This window comes from Lathamus discolor, chromosome 2 (genome assembly GCF_037157495.1).
Source record: "Lathamus discolor isolate bLatDis1 chromosome 2, bLatDis1.hap1, whole genome shotgun sequence".
Taxonomy (NCBI): Eukaryota; Metazoa; Chordata; class Aves; order Psittaciformes; family Psittacidae; genus Lathamus; species Lathamus discolor.
The window spans coordinates 60,743,423-60,766,533 of NC_088885.1; the positions used below are offsets into that span (position 1 = coordinate 60,743,423).

The window sequence follows — 23,111 nt, forward strand, 5'->3', positions numbered from 1 at the left end:
TCCCTCTGGTGCATCAGCAGTGCCTTGCCTTGCTGAGCTGCAAACAGAAGTTGTTCTGAAGTTTCTTGCTTTCACCTCTTTGGGGGTGCCTTCGGTGGGTGTTGGCACTTCTGTATGGGTCTCAGGTAAGCTCCTAATGGGATTTTATGCTAGTTGGTGTCCAGGACAGAAGAAAGGGTGGAAGGGCTTTAACTAGGGGTGTGAATTTCCTGAGAGGAAACAGTTGAGTCTGATGAGTTTTACGAGTGTATGGGGAAGCTGTTGCTTCCCAAAACAAAGGAAGCCTCAACCAGGGATGTCTTGATCTCTGGCAAGTTCTCTTCTATTTCTTTCCTTTTTTTGTGTTCCCCCCCTCCCCCTCTTTTTGTCCTCACCTTCCCCTGGAGAAATAGTAATGGTGAGGGACTTGTTTAGTAATTATTATTCTTCTGTGTACACACTGAAGAGGTGCAGCTGGCACAGACTGTTGAGAGGAGGTGATGTTGGGAAGCTCTCTGGTTTCTCATGGAGTTCATGCCACACTGCTTACTGCTTCTTCTGCTACAGGAGTTATCACACCATGGAGAGCTGTTGAACTTGGAGCTTTCCTGCCCAAGTTTCCCAGGGCATAGACATGCCTTTATTTTGTCCTCTGGGTTGGTATCCTTGGCAGGATGAGCAGTTTCCACATATGTTCTTTGCAGCCAACTCCTGGCAGCAGTCTAGTATAGCAGGGTATGGGTACCTCTCCACTCTTTGGGATAACAAAAGAGTGCTGCTAATGCTGCTGCTAACAGCAGTGCCACTGAGAGTGAACCAGATCTTGGTTTCTGTTTTGTGCTGCCCTGCAACACGGTTGTGTCCTGTGGTCTGGGTGTTGTCAGCACTGTGCTTCACAGCTTTCTGGAACTGAGGACTCATGAGATGGGTGCAGCTGGAGTGAGTGCCAGGAGCTGGCTGGGGTCTTCATTATCACACACAAAACAGGGAATGTGGCATGCTAACATAATGAGTCCTTCTGAACCTGAACTTCTGTTTCTTAGAGTCAGAATTAGTCTGCAGACAGATAACTGCCAGTCAGTTAGTCTTTGTGGACCAAGGATGTGCAGCTCTGCCTGGTTTCTGCCATGGCTGTCCACTGTACACTCATGTCTTCACCACACTGTACACCTTCAGCATGCCTGAGCATGGTAACAATTCCTGCCTCAGCACAGAGGCACTTCTCAGGCTTGCATTTCTAGGGTGCTTTGTCTTAGCTCCTGCTCAGGTTATCGGAGCTGTAGGATGAATTCAAAGACAAACCACAGAAAAGCTTATGCTGGTGTCAAACCAAATGCTCACATAACCCTGTATCCTGCTTTCAACAGTCATCTCAGTCCTGTTGGGCTCATGAGAGCAGATTGAGATGTGACTTGATTACTGATCACTGCTGCTAGGAAAACCAGCATCTAGAAGTGAGCACTCTGTGAGGCCTTTCAGTCTGGTTGGCAAAGCCTGAGGAAACTCAGTGCATGGAGGCTGAAGTTAGAGCAGTTTAAACTTGAGATGAGATGTAGTTTCCTAGCAGGGTGGGTAATTAAATGTTGGAATAGTTTATCTGGAGAGCTAGTGGACTTAGCTCTGCTTGAAGCCCTTAAGATGAGATTAGTTATCTTTCTACAAGATACGCTTTCATCCAGCTCACGTGTCTGTTGCTGCATGCATATGTGCAGGGATCAACCTGAATGGATACAGTAGTCTTGTTGCATGTAGAGATATGTGAGTTTGAGATTCCCTGGTCACTGTCTTCTCTCTGGGCCCCTGAGCAGAACAGCCCTACCCAGAGCACATGCATCAGCACAGGGCTCAGCATTAAGACAGCAGCCTTAATCAGATTTTATGTCTTGGCTTTGGGTGGTTGTTTGCATTGGTCAGAAGGGTTTTTACTCGTGCTACACAAATGGTAAGATGTTTTCTGAGGAATTTTTCAACTCACTGTGATGTCTCCAAGACTGATTGTAGCAGACGATGCAGTCACCACGGTAAGTGCACTGACATGATAAAGGTCCTCTGAGGTGACTTGCTCATATCCCTCTGTAATGCAGAGTACTGGGTTTGGGGTTGGTGAAGAATCTGCCCTGCTTCAAATTACGAGGGACTTCACAATTTTGCTGCCTTTGGGGCTAGGGATAGGACTGTAACAGGAGTCTATTGGGCATCTCTCATTTAATCCATACTTTGGGCAGCTAGAGAGAAGGCACCTCCAAATTTGCAGTTCTCTGCCAGTGCACAGGTTAATCTTTAGAGGACATGGGCTTTGGAGACCTGAATGATTTGTTGTCTTACACCAGGAGTATCTAGGTAAAACCAAATGGCCTGTGTTTAGAGTTCAAAGCAAGTGGTCCATGGTTTCTTTGTGACCTGAGCTCTGCCAAGGTGTGTGTGCTAACTGAAGTCCACTACATGCGCAGTCCTTACCCAGGGGCAAGAAAAGTAGTAGATAAAGGGGAGGAGGAGAAAAAAAGGATAAAGTACCTCACACTGCCCTGTGTGGATAAAATACGTATATGTGACGCTTTGGTGGTGACTCAAAATAACTTCCAAAGTAGGCATAGTCAGTACAACTTGAAGCTAAATAAAGCAAGAATGGGGAAGGAGCTTGTACTTGTGAAACCTGTGGGATTCTGAGCTCAGTGGATGATGGTATTTAAACCACTGAAGAAGGCAACCTTATTTAGTCAGGGTTGGCTTTATTTTAGGTTGCATGTGTTCCCATTGTAAACCCTGTTGTCAGAGGAACAGAACGTTGTCAGCCTTTGCAGCTGCCTTATGTCCACCTAAGGCTTGCTCTTTGTGCATCATACGTGCAAATGCAATGTTGTACGTGCCCGGGGAGGTTTGCAGTCTCCTGTCTCAATGGTAATCAAAAAACATCCAGACAGAATCCAGGGCAGTTGGCTCCGGGTGGCCCTGTTTGAGCAGGGGGGTTGTACATGATGACCTCCAGAGCTCCCTTGCAGCCTCAGCCACACTGGGATTCTGCATTCGTCTTATCAGTATTAAAAATTTGTCTCCAAGAGGTGTATATCTTCAGAGGCTTGGTGCAGAGAAGGTGCTCCTGGAAGCAGGAGTTTGTCCTGAATTAGAAACTCTTTTTTTCTCCTTTATCCCTTGGAAAACATATTGGGATTTGATCAAAGTTTTGGAAGTTGGTTACTGAAAGCTCTGGAGCACCTAAATCTCTTCCTGGGCTGTCAAGAGCTCCTTTTCTGTGATATTTTTTTCTTCACTTTCCAGCTGTCATGTCCTCCTTGCTTTTATTCTTATATACGGTTTTACTGGTAAAGAGACTGTCCAGAGACAGAAGAGTCGCTAACCTCAAGCAAAGGTTCTGTTAACAGGTTTAGAGCTAACTAAATGCAAATAACCAGCATTAGTACAACATGTACATCTGAGCCCTAAATCAGGCCCTCCAACATCAGGAAATCCTAAAGTGCAGGTGCCTGGCTCGAGTCCCCGTTGCCAGCTGTGTTAGTTGCATGACTGGACCTCCATGCACCAACGTGTTCTTCATCCATGTCTCCGTGCAGGATTTGCTTTTGCACATCATGCTTGCCATCTCCCCAGTTATATCCTGGGAGACCAAGAGGACTCCTGTGAAGTGCCAGCCAAGGGGAGCTCATCCAAGAACATTTTGGATATGCCTTCTCTTGTCTGCCCAGATATTTCCATGGCACTTTCCTGCCACCTTCTTGTCTCCTTGGTTTTCTTTGGAGACTTGCTGCAGGCTGCCGCTGAATCACTTGATCCTCTGACATTATGGTTCAGCCATGCTGGCTACCGAGCTGTTGGGTGTTCCTGGCATGCTTCTGGCTTACAGCAAGGACTCTCCTGGGCAGCACCCTAAAGAGCAGTGTAGGCCGGCACACAGCTTGGGTGCAGCTTTTGGGGAGAGTTGCCAATTATAGGCAAAAGCTTGGTTGTGCCGGGGGTCTCAGGGCCGAGAGGTGGTGGTGGTAGTGTACATGTCTCCAGAGTGTCATGATTTAAGCCCAGCCAGTAACTCAGAGCCAAGCAGCTGCTCACTCACTCCCCACTTCTTCCTCCATTCCTGGAGGGATGAGAAGGAGAATCGAAAGAATGTAGCTCCCACAGGTTGAGATAAGAACAGTCCAGTAACTAAGGGATAACACAAACCACTGCTGCTACCACCAGTAATAATAAGTGAAATAACATGGGAAGAGAATACAACCGCTCAGGACCTGCCGACTGATACCCAGCCTGACCTGAGCAGTGATCTAATCCTTCTGAGTAACTGCCCTTTATATAGTGGGCATGATGTGCTGTGGTATGGAATACCCCTTTGGCTAGTTTGGGTCAGGTGTCCTGTCTCTGCTTCCTCCCAGCTTCCCCTCCTCTCTGGCAGAGCGTGAGGCTCACAAAGTCCTTGGTCAGAGTAAACATTACTGAGTAACAACTAAAAACATGGGTGTTATCAGCACTGTTCCCAGGCTGAAAGTCAAAACACAGCGCTGCACCAGCTGCTAAGGAGGAGAAAAAATGACTGCTGCTGCTGAACCCAGGACACAGAGACCTCTCGGGGTGGGCAGGCCACTGCTTCAGGCTGAGCTTTCCACGGGGGAGCAGGACTGGGGCTGCTTTATGCAAACACTACAGCCCCAGGTCTGTCAAGGCAAGCCAGGAGAGGAGCTCACCCCAGTGCATGATGCTGTCCCACTTGGTACCCCACACTGACACAGGTTTTTAAGCAAGGGCCCTGCTGGCTCTTGTGTTCCACTCTAAAAGGAAACCCTTTAGTGGTCAGGGACAGCAATGACCTCATTTTCTGTCAAGCCATCCCTCCTTTGCCTGGGGCGAATGTGCCCCACCTTCCATAGTCATGAGCAGAAGTCTTCTTTGGGCCAAGCATCCTACATCAGGAAGATGAATGATCTTATCCTGGAAGACATGTAGGAAAAAGGGGGGAGGTAACACTGATGCCTGGAAAGCTACAAGAAGGAGGGGGAGACAACTTGCCTTAATGAACACACCTGAACAAAATATCACTTAGATGAGAATATATTGTGACCGGTGTGCATGAAGGCTAAGAATATGCTAAAGGTAGAAGTGGTACATGGATATAAAGAGAGTAAACACTTCTCAGGATCAGTAAAGTGCTAGTCTTCACATAAAAAGTCTGAGAAGTGTTTTGAGTAGCAAAGGCACCAAAGTAGAAATGAGACCACCGAAAGCACCTAGGTTGGCCAGAGCATCCCTGTGTCTGGGTCACTAGGTCAGGTGTGTCCTAAAAGGACAGTGATACTTGCTAAAGGGCATTTTTTAAACCATGAATAGAAGTCCTCCACAAGCAGTGGGAAGTGTGAAGACTCCCAAAGTCTCAGAGGAAGAGCACAGGTGGGTACTGGCCTTTGGAGAAAGCTGAGGAGGAGTTCTTAGCAATTACTGAATCCCTGGTCAGGTGAGACAGTGCTGGCTGTGATCTGATGATGGAAACACCTGTGTTATTCTGGGTTTCTGGAGTGGAGCAGGACTGGGCCAGATGCTGGGCATGCTGAGCATGGGCAGCATCTGTCAACTGCAGCTGGAGCAGATGGTGCCCAGTAGTGCCCCAGGTCAGCTTTAGGCACGTAGCTTCAGGACGTGACTTGAGCACCTCCCCAGCTGATGATGTGCGTATCTTGCTGCCAGAGCCTGAGGATGCTGGGAGCATGGACTCTCGTGGCGCATATTCACTGCACAAGTGGCAGAGCTGGTTCAGGTGTCCCCTTCAGATCCTTGCACATCCTCTTCCTATGGGAATATCGCTTCTCTTGCACTCTTCTTCAGGGATCCCCAGATGTATTTTTGCTGTAATTCATCAGGCTCACTCTTTCTGCTCTTTTGTCCCATCTACATCTCATTCAGTGTGTGTTTCTGCCTTAAAGAATGAGGGCAACTCTTATTCAAAGTGCAGACTGGATGAAAAGGGTTTTTTTTAGTGAGGGAGGACAGGTGGTAGCATAAGAAAAATGTGAAGATAGTGTCAGTCAGCAGCAGAGACTGGTCTCAGCACTGCTGTAGCCCTGAGTTCTGGCCTTGCAGAGGTTTGCAGGGACCTACTTCAAAGCAGTCAACACAGGGGAAAAAGGCATTAAGCATACTGCTTGAAAACGTGGTCTGTGGTGCCTGCGCACGTACCTACATGCCCGCTTAACATGGCCACGCACACAGCACACGTGTCTATTCCTTGACACTGCATTGCAGCTGAGCAGTGTGAGAGGAAGCTGAGCAGCTGAACACTGGAAAACCTGTCTTCAATTGAGAAGGTGAAGTGTAAGGAAAAATCAGCAGATTGCTGAGGTTGTCGTGGTTGCAAGCAGCTACATGGAGGCACAGTTACCCGCAGCAGAAGGCTGGCTGATCTAGCAGACAGAAGCAGTGCAGATGCTCCACCTCAGCCAGAGATGCTGAGCCAATGCAGCAGTCCCAAGTGAGATGTTTTGCCCAGCATTGCACAGGCAGCCAGGCTAGGTGGCTTGGAGATGGGGGCTAGAGCAAACAAAGCAAGGGAGAGCCAGAGCATGGTATCAGGGGAGGAGGTTAGGAGGAAGCTCTGCCTGTCTCTGCCATGTCTCATGTGGGGCTCTCCAGCTCACCAATGACCATGTGTCCCCCATGGGATTTACTGCTAAGAGGTGCAGGAAAGTGAACATTGTGCCAGAGTATCCCTTGTGTAGAGGAGACCAAACAGAACGAGCTGGGTTGGTCTCGGTTCAGGGGTGTGAGCTTAAGCACGGGGAGTTTTTTATGTGAGGGAAGAGCTGGAAGGGGCTGATGCTGGTTGGTTGCCTTTGCCCTGAGGAGCAGTCTGCATGGTCTCATGTGTCAGGGCAGGCATGTGTGAGCACTGTTGCAGGATTGCTCTGTAGCCAAGGCAGGGCATTTTCTTAAGTTTGTCTGTGGTGGTGGAGGCACCGATTGGGGTACAGTGTCTTGGCTGGTGCTGTCACTTTGATAAAGTGACAAGCATCCAGCTATCTCCTAGCAGAGTTAGAACCATCATAGAATCCTGGAGTGGTTTGGGTTGGAAGGGACCTTAAATCTCATCCAGTTCCAACCCCCTGCCACAGGCAGGGACACCTTCCACTGAACCAGGTTGCTCCAAGCCTCGTCCAACCTGGCCTTGAACACTGCCAGGGATGGGGCAGCCACAGCTTCTCTGGGCAACATGTTCCCATGTTCTGAGGGCTTACATTAATTCACAGCTCCACTGGCTGGAGCCAGCCAGGCAGGCTCCTCAGGCACTTGCAGAGGAGCCCTTGATGCACTGTGCATGGGTCGCTTGCCTCTCCCCTTGGCTGTTGTGCCATATGGGGTGATGGGGGAGCCTGTGCTGGTCTCAGTCGCTCAACAAAGCGCCCTGGGAGCACAGCCAGGGCTGGAGATGGGGCTGAGGTTCCAAGCAGCTGCAGGATTTTTGCCGGGCTCATGCTGATGCTTAGCAGCACACCCCATCCTTGCTTCCAGAGCAGGTAGCCCGGGAGCATGTTTGCTCAAGGCAGGCAGGAGGAGAGCACCTTGCCATTGCCGGTGCCTGCCTGGTCGCTGGTGCTGAGGGAGCGTGGTGGCAGCGGGGCCCCCCTTCCACTGGGCCGGGTGCGTGTGCGCTGCCCCCCGATGCTCTGCCTCTGCAGAGTGAGGGATTGGCTCCCCCAGGCCGGGGTTGCTGAGCCTGCTGTGATCATGTCACGTCGGGCTCCGTCGATGTTAACATCTCATTATCTTTGTTACTGTAATTACATTATCCGCTGCTTTATGCAGAATTATTCTCCGAGGACTAATTGATGGATCCATGTTTAATTCATTAATCATTAGCATCAAATTCGACAATTACAGTGCACACTGATTGTGGAATTTCAAATGTAATGAGGGAAGAATTAACAAAGAAAAGGGAAAACCTGTTTCCCTGGCATACCGCTGCTCGCCATGGGGGACAATGACATTGAGGGAAGAAGAGGCAGCAGAGAGCAGGGTGGCGCAGGTCATGGCAGAGAGGAGGCTGGTGGGATCATCTTGTGCCTTTCTCTTGGTTGTAGCTGCACGACATACTCTTTCCAGGTCAGAGCAGGGTTATTAATCCCCTATGAAAGGTGGGTATTTGGGTACTGGGGAAGAAGAGCACAGCTCTTGCTTCTGGAACAAATTTGCCTTCCCTACCCTACAAATAGTCCATGGGTGCAGAAGCAGCACATCTCGCGCTGCCATGGCAGGTTCCTAGGAACACCAAGGATGCCCCAGTGTGCATGTTGTGCTCACACACTTTGCAGGCTGGTCAGATGGTGGTCTTCAGAATGAGCTTGCTGGCCCCATAATTTGCTCATAGTCCTGTGGCTGCTCTGTCCCTGCATGGGGCATAGGACCTTCTTTCAAAATCTATGGCTACGTGTCTTTGTTTTCAGTATTTGCTACCCTGAGGCAGGAGTCCTGTAGCACTGCTCTCTTTGTTCTGGTGCCTGTGAACTAGTTAGCAGAAAGCAAGCCAGAGCAGTCTTTCCAGGCCTGCCCCATCCACTAGTGGATCTGCTCAGGACCAGGGTTGGTGCAATACCCAGAGCAGCTGTTTCCATATCAAATGTGGATAGGCTACTTCCCTCCATCCAGGCGTGCTACAGCACAGTCTCCTTGCTTATGGAAAGGGGCAGTTTCTGCTTTGTCTTTCAGTGCTTTCACTTTGCTCTTCTGACTGGGAGAGTTCAATGTTAGCTACTGTTCAGCCAAGAGACGGGAACTGGGACATGGGGATGCTGAAGCTGCAAGGAAGAGGGTGAGGGTTTGTGGTATTTGTCAGTTTAGGACCTTTCTTCTTCCCAATAATATGTTAAAGGGTTGTTTGTAGTCTGAAGATGAAGCAGAGATCAGAGCTTTAGTAAAATTTATCTGTAATTAATATTTTGCATCATGAATCATGTATAAAATACTGCAAATTCATATGTATATTATAAATATTATAAATTCATGATAACATTCATATGGTAACATCTTACGAATGTTTATCTGGCTGCCTGAAGTAGGAAGATGAATCCAAATGTGAGGTTGGAGAGCCACTGCATTCAAGGATTTGCACTGAGTAGAAGCTAGAAATTGTCAGAACTTCACGCGGGAGAGAAGTGCATTGGAAACTTGAAGGAACGACGTGAGGCAAGACGGTTCCAGCAAACCTTAGTGCCCAGTTCTTGTGGTGGGCAGAAGCCTGAAGGACCAAGATATACTGGATCAGCTTGAGGTTTTTATGTGCGAGGCATATGCTAGAGTTAGAATGGATTTCATACGTCCAAGCATTGTAACTTTCTTCTCTCACTACTATTATTTCTTTCTACAGAAGAAAAACTGAAGCAAAGCGACTGATGCAAAACGGGCAAAAGCATCTGCTTGCTATGTGCCCCCAGTTTAGAGATGAAGAATTGCTAAGAACCTAGCCCTTTTTTAGCCCTTTAAAGCGTAGCTGTGAGCAGTGAGCTCCTGTTTATCAGTCCTCAGAGTCTCCACCTGGGCACTTGGAACAGGAGGAACACATTATTAGTGGCTGGTTTTGACAAGTGTCGGTATAAGTGACTTGAACAGTAGTTCTGGGAATTTTGCAGCAGTGTGCAGATTAGATCCCATGTTCTCAGAGAAAATACTCGGCTTCTTAGCCTTGGGCTGCCCCTGCTTTTCCTGCTGCCTTCTGCATTGTTCTTTTGGGCACCTTGATCCTGCAAGAGATATTTCAGAGGTATTGAATACAACAGACCACCTCACTCCTCATCATGATCTCTGTTACCCTCAGGTACTTGTCTGCCCAGTCTGCCAGTTCATCTCCAGCCCGCTGTCCTTCACGTGGGCAGCAAATCCTAGGACAACAGACTGGTTTGGGTCAGAAGGAACTTTAAAGCTCATCCAGTTCCAACCCCCTGCCACGGGCAGGGACACCTTCCACTAGACGAGGTTGCTCCAAGCTCTCTCCAACCTGGCCTTGAACACTGCCAGGGATGGGGCAGCCACAGCTTCTCTGGGCACCCTGTGCCAGGGCCTCACCACCCTCACAGGGAAGAACTTCTGCCTCAGATCCCATCTCAATCTTCCCTCTGTCAGTTTAAATCCATCCCCCTTGTCCTGTCCCTACCTGCCCTTCTCAAAAGCCCCTCTCCAGCTTTCCTGTTGCCCCTTTAGACACTGGAAGCTGCTCTAAGTTCTCCCTGGAGCCTTCTGCATGCCCAGCTCTCTCAGCCTGTCTCCATCAGAGAGGTGCTGTCACAGTGTTATTGGGACACGCCATGTCATGGTGATAGTGGTATTTACGGTATTGCAACATGTTGCATCCTTAGGTTTTACCACAGTTTTGTCTCCTTTTAGGTGGCCAGCTGAGTGAGTCACTGTAGCCTGTAGGTAGGCAGTGGAATGATTTTTCCAGAATGAGTCTGCCCTCGTGGGAGGAAGGAAATGCTTTCCCTAGGGATGAAGTCAGATACACTGAGGTGTTTTGAGGTTTCCCTGGAGTGACAAAGGTGTATGGCAGTGCTGCGGGTCTGAATTGGGGCATGCTGTGGCCCATCAGCTGGAACTGCTAATGTGTTGGTTGCAAAGTGGAAAGGCACACTGAGCTGCCCAGCTGAGATCTCCTGGACTCTGAATATGCATAGTTGTTACTGAGTTGTGCAAATTGGACTATGTTTGCACCAGCCAAAACAGAAGGGATGTGGGGGTATCTGTGAGGCAGAGCAGCAAGAAGCAACTTGGATTCAGTTCAGTCTGTGCACGGTCCATAGCAGCTCCTTGCCCACCAGTCCACATTCCTCCAGAGCCTGTCCCCATTACATCCAAAGACCATTTTCTCTGCATTTGAGCTATTATGTGAAAGTATGGGTAGCCTGTTCAGTCATACAGAAAACCTGCTTCATTCTCCAGCTTTACTGGTGACTCTGCAGATGTTTGCAGAGATGCTACCATTCTCAGAGAGTTGATGACCCAACTATCTTGAGCATGTTAAGTAGCTTCATCTATTGCTTGGTTTGCAGAAGGGCCTCATGCTCCCCTTGTCAGAGCATGTCTCCTCTGTGGAGTCACTGAGCCAGGAACTGTACCTGAGAGAAGAGCTGCCTGCTCCCACCATTCCTAGGAGCCATTGCCCAGCCATGAAAATGAGGTCTTGGCTCCTGCCAAGTGACCAGGGTTCTGTACAGGCATGGGGAGAAGGGCAGCACCTTCTTGCTTCAGACCTACTCTTCTTCTTGCTGGCCTGCTTTGCCAGAAATCTGGCCGGCCAAATGGGAGAAATCATTTTCCCTTTTGACCTGCCAGTTGCCAGAGTTTTCTGTCCAGAACCTATTCTATTTTTTCCCATCTTTTAGAGGGCTGCTCACCCATCATTCTGCTTTGTATGTCCACACCCAGGGCCTTGCTGCTTGGGAGGTGTGAGCACTAAGCTCTCTAGATTTGTACGTTGGGCATTATGGACATGCTTTTATCGTGAGTTTTCTCAAAAGGCAGTTTCTCTGGTGTGTGACAGACTGCTCTGGCTATTCCTCTTTGGTTTTCACTCTCATCCACAGCATCTTCCGGCATATCCAGCCCTTCTACCTGTCACGCTTTAGACCACGGCCATGGTGTGACTCACATATGGTCAGCAGTCATGTTCTCCAGGAATATGCAGGGCAAGCATGCTGGGGTACAGCTTGAACCTGCGACCTTGAGCTTCGCTCAGATGGCAGAGCGTGGCTTAGGTGGGCTGCCATCGGCTGGCGGAGATGTAGGACCTTCTCAGGTCTCTGCTCCATTGCTTGGTGGAGATGTAGGACCTTCTTAGGTCCATGCTCCGCACTGCCCTTCTGGGGAGCCCAGCCTCTGCAGCTCCAGCACCCCCCACTGCATCTTGGCTCTAGACACGGGGAGTGAGCCCCAGTGTCCCTGTGAGAAGCACATGTAGGTGCAGCCCTGTTCTGTGGAGGTGGCCATGAGTTGTGGTGAGAGCATCCAGCCATGCTGAGCCCAGCAGTGCCATAACAGCCTTGGCTTTGCTCTGCATCCCTGGGGTGGGCTGTCCTCCCCCTTATCCAGACCAGTGAAGGAGCAAGGCTGTGCCATAGGCACCATCGCTCAGACCCATCTCCCCACATGGAGGTCCTGGTCCTCGGAACCAGCAGCACTGTTGGCAGTGCAGGCGGGGAACAATCGGAGCATGGGAGGGAGCTGCCAGTGCTTCTTCCCCTCCCCATCACAACTCTCTCTGCCCTCCCTGATGGGAAACCAGAGATTGATTTTCTCCGACCCAACAGCATAATCACTAACCCTAATTAGAGATAATTACTGGGACTTGATATACTTATTACTTGCTAGAACACTAAAGGAGCTGTGCATTGCAGGCTGAACAGGGAAAAAAGGCCTCAGAGAAAGTGAGGAGGAGAGGAATAGAGAGGAGAAAAGAACAAGGCAGAGAGAATGCTGTGATGATCAGACCCCAGCGCAGGGACGATGGAAGTGCTGAGAGAAGCCAGATGGGCACGCAGCTTCATCGCACAGGGGCAGCAAGCCAGACCCATGGGCTGCAGTTGTAGTTATAAGCATCCTGTATTTCTGAACATCTGGCTCTGGGTGTCTTGCACAGGACACCTGGAAAAATGAAGAGGGTGTAATTAGTAGCCACCTGTGAAAATTTCAGTGTAAATAACTTGCCCCACATTGCCAAGGCAGACTGGGGTGACAGGGTAGCTGGTATTCTCCTGGGGTGGACTGAGGACCTTTTCCAAAAAAACATGCTTTCTCTTACATACAGACCACACTTGTGCTGCAAGAGAAAGAAGGGCAGGGGAACAACTTGTTACAGGCAACAAACTCGTGGCCATTCTGCTGTCACTCAGTCTTCCTGCCAGCACATCCCTTAAGTGCAGGCTGCCACTCCTGGTTTGAGTCCCCTTCCTGCCCTCTGGTCTACACTAGAGGTGCATGGGGTCGTTGGCTGGGGTCTTCATCCTGTTGCTGGCCAGTCAGGTGCCTCAGAGGAAAGTATAAAAGCCCATTGTTAGCAGGCAAGGGATAGAGTCATTCTGTTATGAGCTCTGTCCCTTCCTAGGGTCCTGTGGAGAGTCCCTGGCTCATCCATGGTCTCTCTTGATATTATTGCACACTGAGTGGTTGTGTTGCTGTGTGTCAGGCAGTCTCTGTGGGCAAAGCAAGCAGGGCTGTATAAAACATGCTTTGAGTGAGTAGCTGTAGAAACAGAAGTTAGGTAATACAATTCTAGGATAAGCTGGATGGCTTTTTCAGTTGCTACCATTTGTGAGCTGTGTGCAAATGCTGGGTTTTCATCAGTCCCTGCAGTACTCGTCCAGGCGCACACTTGTGCAGCAAACCCAGAAAGTTGTGGGTCTGCTTCATTCCTTCCTGCAGTTTTGTATCAGACTCGGCTTCCTGTTTCTGGCTGTAAATGCAAATGGTAGTTTGTATTGGTGCAACCCTCTTTGGGTTGGAAAGGACCTGAAGATCATCTAGTTCCAACCCCCCTCACGCTAGACCACGTTGCCCAAGGCGCTGTGCAGCCTGGCCTTGAACACTGCCAAGGGATGGAGCATTCACAGCTTTCTTGGGCAGCCTGTCTCCCAGTGCCACCTTGATGATCTCTTTTGGACTCTTCAGCAGCACATTGTCTTCTCTGGTTTGTATTTTAGGCTGTATTAGTTGTACATTTTCTGCAGCTTATGATTCCAGGTTTCTGCAGTGTATCTTAAGTGACACCTCTGGCCATATTAACAGACCAGGAGTGAGATACAGAACAAGGACTCTTTCCTTCATCCACCCCTCCACTGCTCATTCCTAGCACTTTGGTTTATGCATCTCCAAAACTGTTTCAGAAGTGTTTCATTGTAACCTGTTGGAGAGTGAATTAAGGTATTGTGGTATCAGTCACTGGAGGACTTAGCCAAGTGATGCTAAGGCTTCCTCAGACTTCCTGAATTCACCTGGTTCAAAGCAGCAGTGCAGCCCCATGAAGAGTGCCGTGGGTACCCTCATGTGAAGCAGATGAGGAGAATGAATCACAGAACTGAACTTTAGTACTGCCTTAGGCAAAAGTAACCTTGACTTCATTGTACTGGTGTTCAGGCAGAATAAAATTCAAATCGGAAATAAAGAGTATTAAGCACACACATGCACAGACACACGCACGCAAAAATATATATCCAAGCCAATTTAACAAAGCTGAAAGCAATTATGCACCAGATCATTTGGGAGAAAGAACTTTGAGAAAAAAACCAGAAGCAAAGCATAATTAGGAGTTTTTAAAGAGCATCTCACTGAATACCAGAAAGTTGAAATCAAAAGGAAGGTTGCACTTCTTAAAAATGTATTAATCTGGGTTAAGAGGAGACGTAAGCTATTCGCTTTTCCTCTATCCAGATAGTGAAAAATGCACAGGAACAAAAGAAAGTGGAGGGGAGCCAGCTGTATTATGCTGGTGTATTTTGTATATCCATGTATCTGTGTGTATATAGAAAGCAATAAAAATAACAGCAACAAATAAAGTGATCGATAAGTATTGAGCAGCAGTTGGAAGCTGCAGTAGGTACGTAGTTGACAGCACCAGAGTGGTCTTGCATGGCCAGCTGGAACCACGGGTAGAGGCTCTCTCTGCCATTTAGCCCTTTGCCAGAGCTCCACAGACTAACATCCGCCGTGAGTGATTAATTATGAGCAGCCCTCAAAGTGACCCTTTTGGCTTTGTGGGAAGCATTCCAGCTCCTGACGTTCCCAGACTTGCTCTGGTTACAGCTGCACAAAGGGTTTGTTTCACCGCTTTCTCTGTGTTCGTGGCTTGTGGAGCAGTCGTGCACCTTGTGCCTGCCCAGCTTCCCCAGACCATGGTTAGTACCAGTCACATTCAGGGAAGAAGTTAAATACATTTAGCAAATTATGCTGTTAAGAACTTGAAAACAAGGTCACCAATGAGATAAGAATGCCAGCACACCACAGCTGCTGGGTACACCCACCAGCATTCTCCACAGGGACATCAGTGCCTCAGCTGATGGGAAGATGCCACATCTGGAAGCTTCTTAGTTTGTGGACTTCTCAGTTGATCGTCTCTGCTGCCTTTCTCCTAGAGGGAGCCCTCTCTTTTCTTCTCTCTCATAGGTGTTTCACTTGAAAGAAAGACAAATCCTGCATCTCTGCTCCTCCTCCCACACAGATCCAGAAGTTGAGCTTAAAGCAGCTCCTGTGTCCTCCGTAGTGCTTTGTTCTGTTCTGGTCTCAGCAGTGCAGTGTGGAAATGCAGCAGGGTCTCATTCACCACCACTCAGTGTATGTTAACTACATACTAGTCTTGTGCCCTGTACTTGGTGAGCTTCTGCTGAAGTGGCTGCCTTGTCCACAGCATTTTTAGCCTGTTAATCATGAGAATAGTCACTGTTCATGTGTCTTACTAAGTTCCTAACAACTTTTACACGTTCCATGGAGACTCAACATCACATAGAAACAAAAGTGATGGATTTAGTAGCTGAAGCTCATTTCCTAGCTCACCTTCCCCCTCTTGGATAGTTTTAAGAGCCTACATTAACGTGGTTGCACAAGGGGATACAGAAAAGGTAGCCAGCAGAGGTAAAGGCAGTTAAAAGGGTATTTTTTTCCAACTTTATTAGGAACTAATGAATCCTAAACCGAGCATTTGTTCATTACAGCATGGAAATAGTGGAATGGTTAATAAAGAAAAAAAGATAAGTGTTCAGTGAACACTTCTGTTTGTTGTCTGGAAAGAGGTAAGATGATGCATCTTATCACAGAATGATGAATTCTTCATATTCCAACTGTAATTAGGAAGCATATTAAACAGCAGGTAGGAGATTTAGACGTGTTTGAATCAGCAAGTCTGAATTACTTAATTCAGGAATTCTAGAAGATGTGGTCAAGGTCTTTCTGACGTTTTGATGGTGACTGTCAGTTTTGGGATGGAGAGGACTTCTGGAGGGCTGAAGTTCATGGATGTTACGTGTCCCCAGTATGAAGATGAAACCGATAGACTGGATAGGACTCCAAGAATAGCTGTGAAAACAGTGAAATGCTTGCAAAATGCACCTTGTAGTGAAAGATTCAAGGAGCTCAATTTGTTTAGTTTATTGGAGGAAAGGGTGAGAGATTGTTTCAACACCATCTGCAAGTACCTATATAGGAACAAAAAATTGGTAATAGAGAACTCTTTATCAGATAAAAATGCACCGAGATCCAGTGACGGGTAGCAGAAGCAAGACAATTCAGGCTAGAAATAAGGTGCAAATTTCAACGGTGAGAGTAATTAACCACTGGAACTACTTATCGGGAGTTGCTGTGATTTCTCTGTCACTGACAATATTCTAATCAAGATTAGAAGATTTCTAAAAGGGACGTTGTGGTTCAAACAGGAGTGAATTAGTGGAAGACCTATGGTATAATTTTAGGCTGTACAAAAAAGATCAGACAATCAGGGGGTCCTTCTGGCTGCTTTGACTCCATGTCCAGATGTGCTGTCACCTGCTCTCCTGGCGGATTTGCCTCTTCCCCACAGAACTCCAGCCACCCATCCTTTGTGGTGGAGCTGCAGGGTGGGTGGGCATGGTGTGCTCCATGGTGGGCTCTGCATGGGTGCGTGGGTCTGGCAGAGCTCAGGCTCAGGAGGACTGAGCATCTCTGGCTGCCTGTGGTTCCTGGGGCGTCGGCATGCTCTTGGTGCCTGAGGATTTAGGGGGTCGGCCATCTCCTGTGCCCAGGCTTCTCTGGTTTGCTGGAGTCCTGCTAACTCACTATGTGGAGTCAGCCACCATCTGAATGAGAGGTGAGTCTGGTGTGTCAACTTGAGATGTTTTGCCTTATCTGCTGTGCCCTGAGTTTTGGTTGGGCGATGGAAGTACAAAATGTTAACCATGTCATGGTCAGCCCTTCCCATCCTGCTGTAGGCAGCTTCTTTTTCAGTCCTCCTGGAGATGTCTGGCCTATGCAGAGCTGTTTCTCTTGGTGGTTTGTGCCCACCAGAGGTTAGCTTTGGTGGGAGCCAGGGTGTTATATAGTCGCTTACCATGCGCATATGTCCAAAAACGTGCTCTCCAAATGCAGTGCTAAGAAAGGAGGAAGATTCCCCTGTGTCAGAGCATCTGTGAGCCCCAGTGAAAGGCAGTGGCTCCCACTGTGTGCAAGCTGGCAGATCCTCATGGCCCTGCTAAGAAACAGGGCTGGGAAACCTCAGTCGCCTGTGGTTTGGATCCATGCTTTCACACAGACATTTGCTGTTGGCAGAGCTGGGAAGGACATCTGTCATCCCACAACATGCCCTGCCATGCTTGTGGGGCTTTGTAGGTGGTCGGCATTGTTACCATATCCTAAGGAGAACTTGAAAGTTGATGTCTTTCACATGACGTGTCTGCATCCTGGTGCTTCTGCTTGGTAAGAGCAAGCCTACATTTTTTGGCCTCTGTACTGGTGGGAATTGTTCAAGAGGAAGGAACCAACTATGTCCAGCAAAGCAGAATGCAGTGCTTCATTCAGAAAACCAACCTGACAGACTCTTCTGGCTCTGGACCTGCTCTGGGAGTGAAGGCAGCTCTGGGAAAGGCAGTGGCGGGGTGCTCCCAGGGCAGCTGCATTCCTGTGTACATGGCAGCTGACCGCCCATTGATGGAGAGGGGTGAATTATGTCTTTACCAGCGGGGATTTCACAGGCAGTCAGCTTAACCAGGCTCATTGGCTCTCACCTCCCCTCAAGAACCAGTTGGTTCCTCGGAACGGAGGAGCTTCCCACCAGCTGGAGACGGGTACCCGTCCAGCCTGTGCTGCGCAGCCCAGGAGCAGTGTGCTGGGGTCCAGAGCGGCCGTGGCTGCCCCACACATGCGGTTTTCAGGGAGGCTTTGAGACACGCTTTGGCTGCCAGCACCAACAGAGTACACTAAGGTGGCTTGCAGTAACTCTGACTTCAGGGTAAATGGTGATGGATTGGCAACACATACCTTAAAGTTTTGGTTAATGGGTAATGGTAACTGATGGCTCTTTGGGATGTGGTTTGGCGGATAGTGAATAGCATTAATCTGCAGTGGGCTATTGGCTGACTGCAGGACAAGAGAAAATAGGGTTTGCTTCATGCCAGGGTGTTGTCACCCCATCCTGGGGTTACCTCCATCACCGTCCCCTGCCATATGGCTAGCAGTCTCTAGCGAGGTGGCAGCAGCTCTATTCAGCGCAAGAGCAAGGCCTGACACTTTAAAGACCCAACCTTGGCCATGAAACCCAGGGGATTTTTATTGTGTTGCAGTCTGCTGTGTCCATTGGCCAAAGGAAGATGAGCCTTGGGAGCCAGTCCCCTTTCTCATGTTGAAATTGCAATATTCCTGGGCTGACAGCATCAAACACAGCAGAGATTAGCCCAGGACCATAATCACTGGTATGTCTTTCGGCTGTCAGTGCACGGAGAGCATCCATCTGTGCCACTGGAGCAGTCTGGCTTCCCTGTCCAGGAAGAAGAAAGTCTCTCTTCCATATCCACGTCCAAGTGCAGACACTCTGCACTCAGGACATGTGCGCCAAGGACATGCGTGGCTTCACCAGGAGCTTGCTCAGAGTGGGTGTTGGATGCTGGTGGTAGGAGGTAAAGCTGATGTGTCACTTGATTTCTTCAGTGCTGGTCAGGTTATTGTGTGTTCAAGGTAGAGAAGGAACAAGTCCTTTCCTCAATGAACTTGTCAGGAATGTAGGTATTTCTGTATTGCTCGTGTTAAGATAATATGTGACTGACTTAGCATGTCCATACACTTCGTGCTGCTGGCAGTCTGCAGGGACTCAGGACTGCCAGCTGTAGGACGTGGGCAGGTGGGCTAGCAGGATTAGTAGGAATGGGATTTCACCTTTGTTTTCTGTACTCATTCCACCTTAAATTAGTTTCTTTCAGGGTGGTAGGTTGTGCATGAAGCTCTAGGTGAGGTATCACAGCAGATTCGTGCAGGAAGTGTAGCACAACACATAAGTCATCTAGTACATGGGGGATCCCGTTTGGCTTCCCAGCCTCATTGGTGGTGTGTTTCAATAATGCTGTGAAAAGGCAATACTTGTAGCATTCCTCCTCCTCTGGTGGTCCCAGTTAGAACCCCCATTCTAATGGAGACGTTATTGTCATTGGGGTGCAATCCAAATCCCATGGAAAGCAGTACGTGCGTTCCCAGGATTTTCTGAATCAGGCCTATTAGTTCCAGGGTACCTGCCTTTGCATTTTGTGCTAAATAAATATTATTGTGGTTTTGTTAGCTCACTTTTCAAAATGACATTCTGGTTTTAGGTCATTTTCCATTTACTGCTGTGTCATCAGTTAGGCTTTACTTAAAAAGGCATCACGAAGCTTTGCATACTGGTGGGGACACACTAACATGGCTGCATGAGTCTCTTTTGGGAGGATTTTGAGGAAATAGTGGTTGGGAGAGCTTTGCCTGAGGGACTATAGGCAGGGTCAGGGAGAGTTCAGATCCTGGAGGCTTTGGCTCAGAGAAGCAGTATTTTACATGTAGCCTTTTATTCACCTTTCGCTTTTCTTGCCTCCTATAAAGGGAACATGTCCAGCAAAGGGTCACAGTTCCTGAGAGCTCCAGCCTTGTTGAGACCACCTTGCAGATCCCTGGGACAAGGGAGCGGCTGGGCTGGCTGAGTGATTCCAGGCAGCTGGTGTGAAATGCAGGGAGCTCCTGGAGACACTGCAGAGGCTGATAGAATCTGTACTGGAAGTCTTAGCAGCACTGTTTCATTACAAAATGAGAGATTCAGACTGGCGCCACTTCTTCGGGGCATACTCTGCTGGCAAGGCAGGTGTCAGGTTTGGGATACTCGTGCTGGGGCAGGGTTGGGTGGTCAGAGTGGGCTCTGAGCACATCAGTGGCTTTCCCAAGGATGTCTTTTTCTGCACACGCTGGTGTCCTGCAGGCCTGGCGCAGGTCACAGCACAGCTGTGGCCACCACAGCACAGTGTGCTTCTGCAGCAGCCACTGCCAAAGCTGAGCAGGGTTGCAGGGCAGGCTCTGGAGGTGCTGGGGTTGCTGCTTTATGAGCCTGACAGCAGCAGCCTTCCTTTCCTGCCACCAGCAGTTCCTGCTGCCCAGCCTCACCTCCTGTACATGCCACAAAACCAAGGAGGTTGTTGCTGGAGACAGGTTTGGAGGGAGCCTTGGCAGGTTGTGTGTTCCTGCCACTGGTGAGGGCTGGGGCACTTTGTGGCAGCTCACACTGCTCCTTGGAGGAGCAGTGGAAGGGCATGTGCCCAGTATGGCTGGCACGGAGGTGCAAGGGCAAATCTGGGCTCCCTGTGGCTCATCAGGGCTTTCCCCTTTGCTTCTTGCAGGCACACTACACTCCTGCTATTTCCCTCTGTCTCCTGCATGGCTATGGTGATAGACATGTGCTGTGTGTGCAGCCTGGCTCGCGGCCCATCCCATCCCATCCTGCCTTGTCCCAGCAGCATGGTCCCCAGGACCCATATCTTCCCAGCCCCAGGAGAGCTGCGTTGTCCCTGCTCCAGTGGCAGCAGGCTCCCTCCCATGAGGAGGCAGGAGGAGATGGATGCAGCAGTCAGGAGCGGAGCGCCAGCTAATTACCCTTCCGAGTGTGTCTTGTAAATTAAGGGCTAATTAGAGGCAAAGTCAGTGTCATGGTTTTACACGTGTTTCTGTGGCGCTGAACAAGGAGAGGGAGGGGGAACGTGCAGCAGCCGGGCTGGAGGCAGGCAAGCCAGCGCCTCTGCTGCTCCTGCCCCACGGGCAGGGGCCCCAGCAGCTTGGAGGTGCAGGGCACCAACAGCCCTGCAAGCTCTGTGTTGGCACTGCCAGGGCAGGCAGGATCTGCAGGCAGGGCTGACAGAGAGTCTCAGCACCATGCAGCGGAGAAGGGATTCTATGATTCTATGGAAGGATTTTTGGTCCAGGGTGGATACATGAAGAGGAGGGTGGGAGGCACCTGCCCTGCTGGCATTGAATGGAAAGTGCTTGTGGATGGCAGGCATGCGTGGTATAGGGATGATGGCCCAAATCGCCCCTCTGTTCAGCACACGCCTTGGATCCAGCTTCTGGAGGGGGGGATTTGGGCTTCTTGAGCAGTCGTTTCAGGCACTCTGCAGCCTCCGGCAGCACTCGGGCACCAGTGACATTCGAATCACATTTCTTAGGTTTTCATGGAAACAGCAGGGACAGAAACTTACCTTTATGTACAGATTCTGGGGCTCCACATGGGATTTTATGGGGCTCTACTCTTAGTGAAGCGTGGCAGAGCGCTGGAACGGGTTGCCCAGCAAGGTTGTGCAGCCTCCTTCACTGGAGGAACTAAAACACTGTCCAGACACAGCTGTGGCAACTGGCTCTGTGTGGCTGTGCTTGAGCAGGGGTTGGACAGGGTGACCTCCAGACCTCCCTCCCAGCCCCAGCCATGCTGGGATTCTGCAAGAACAAGATGAGGGTGGTCTTACACAGTGAACATGCAGTCATCTGAGCTGTCCTGGCTGTAGGAGATCAGCTGGGAGCCTGCTCCTGCAAGTGTCCATCTGCTCTCCAGCCTGCTTCTGTGAAAGATCCCACTGACATGCCAGTCCCATGAAACAAGTTGCTTGGTTTCTCTTAGCCCTTCTCCTTGTGTGATGATGAGGTGGTTGGCTCTGGCAGGGCTGGAGCAAGCAGATGGGTCCAGCTGTGGGTCCGTGTCTCATCAGCCTGGCACGCTGTGGCTGGGGCTGTTCAGTGGGTCCTGCCCTCTTCCATGGCCACAGGGGCTGCTGTGAGAGTCCCAGCTCAGCATCTGCACTTGAGGTGGGGGAGGGAAGGAGCTTCAGAGTAGGGAAAGAGACCCTTTTCTTACCCCCAGGCTCCCAGAGCATTCACACTACCATGGCTGGACTGAATGCCCTAAGGGAAGGTGGAGGGTAATCCCTCTAGGACAGCGTCATCCTCCTCAGCAGATTGCCTGCAGCCTTCAACTGCAGGATTTTTGCTTCCTGTCAGAATCACTCTATTTACTATTCTGGAAATTTTGGATATCCTTGTAATCTAGAAACACTTGACCCATTTTGAATCACTGAGAGATCTTGTCTTCTGTGACAGTCTCTAGTCCCCAGAATACTCTTTTTTCTTGGGGGTTTAAGCTCCTGGCCTCAGCTCCAGGGGTTTCCCAGCTAGTGCAAAGAAGCATTTCTACCCATAGTCCCCACCTTACAGACCTCTGTTGCCCTGCTTGTCATCTTCCATGTGATTTTCCATTTACTCATAGTGCCTCCAACGTGGTTGTGTTTCTTGCTAGAGACACACAAGGAGTTAAGGAGTGAGGATGAGGTGAGATGGGGTGGTTTTGTGTTTGTCCGAGTGCCTGAGGCTGTAGTAAAAATGGTGAGCAGAGCATGAACTCCAGCTGCAAAATCTGGCTGGAGGTGGAAGCTGTGTGCCAGGATGCCTAGCTGTGCATCCTAGGGTGCTGTGCTGAAATCCATTGAGCCGGGTGTCCCTCTGAGGAGCGCTGTGTGCCGGGCAGTGCTTTTTTCTCAGCACATTTGAGAGGGGTGATGTACTGGCACCCCTTGGGAGAGGAGAGCCAGAGCCTGTCCTCATGCAGGGCCATGTCTCATCATGTACAAGACAGCTTGTCCTTCTTCCACCATGCTCCAGAGGAGCAGTTAGTCCATGCTTAATGTGTGCCTCTCTTGCAGGTGCTCCCCACTCGACCAGCAGCACCTCGCTGCACTCAGAGCGCTCCATCAGTGGCATCAACCTGGTGGGCTTCAGCTCGAAGCCGGATGGCATGCACCAGCGCTCCTACTCCGTCTCCAGTGCGGACCAGTGGAATGAGGCTGTGGCCATCCCTGGCAGCTGCCCCAACCCCTGTAAGTAGTGCTTCTGACGCTGCTCCCCTCAGTGGTACAACCTGGGGAGGTTTGTTTTGGTGATGGGGCAGCCCTGAGCTCTGCCCTGTGGCTGTGAGCCCACTTCGCTCACGGGTGTCAGACACAGCCTTTGGGGCCTTGCTGGCACTGTCCACCTTCGTGAGGGTCAGCTGGCAATCTCCAAACTGGGGGGAGAAGCTCTCCTGTGGGCACAGTAACAGAGCCTCCCTCCAGCCAAGGGATGCTGCTCTGCAGCAGGACTGCTCTGGC

The 23,111-nt window shown here is 49.8% G+C and overlaps 1 protein-coding gene across 2 annotated transcripts in view; it reads left to right on the forward strand.

Moving 5' to 3' along the window:
- AGAP3 (ArfGAP with GTPase domain, ankyrin repeat and PH domain 3) overlaps window positions 1-23,111 on the forward strand; it is a 136,410-nt gene that overhangs the window by 91,929 nt on the left and 21,370 nt on the right. For both annotated transcript variants that reach the window (XM_065667122.1, XM_065667121.1), the window contains exon 12: window positions 22,668-22,841. In XM_065667122.1, coding sequence (XP_065523194.1) covers window positions 22,668-22,841 — 174 coding nt within the window. The remainder of the gene's footprint in view (window positions 1-22,667; window positions 22,842-23,111) is intronic.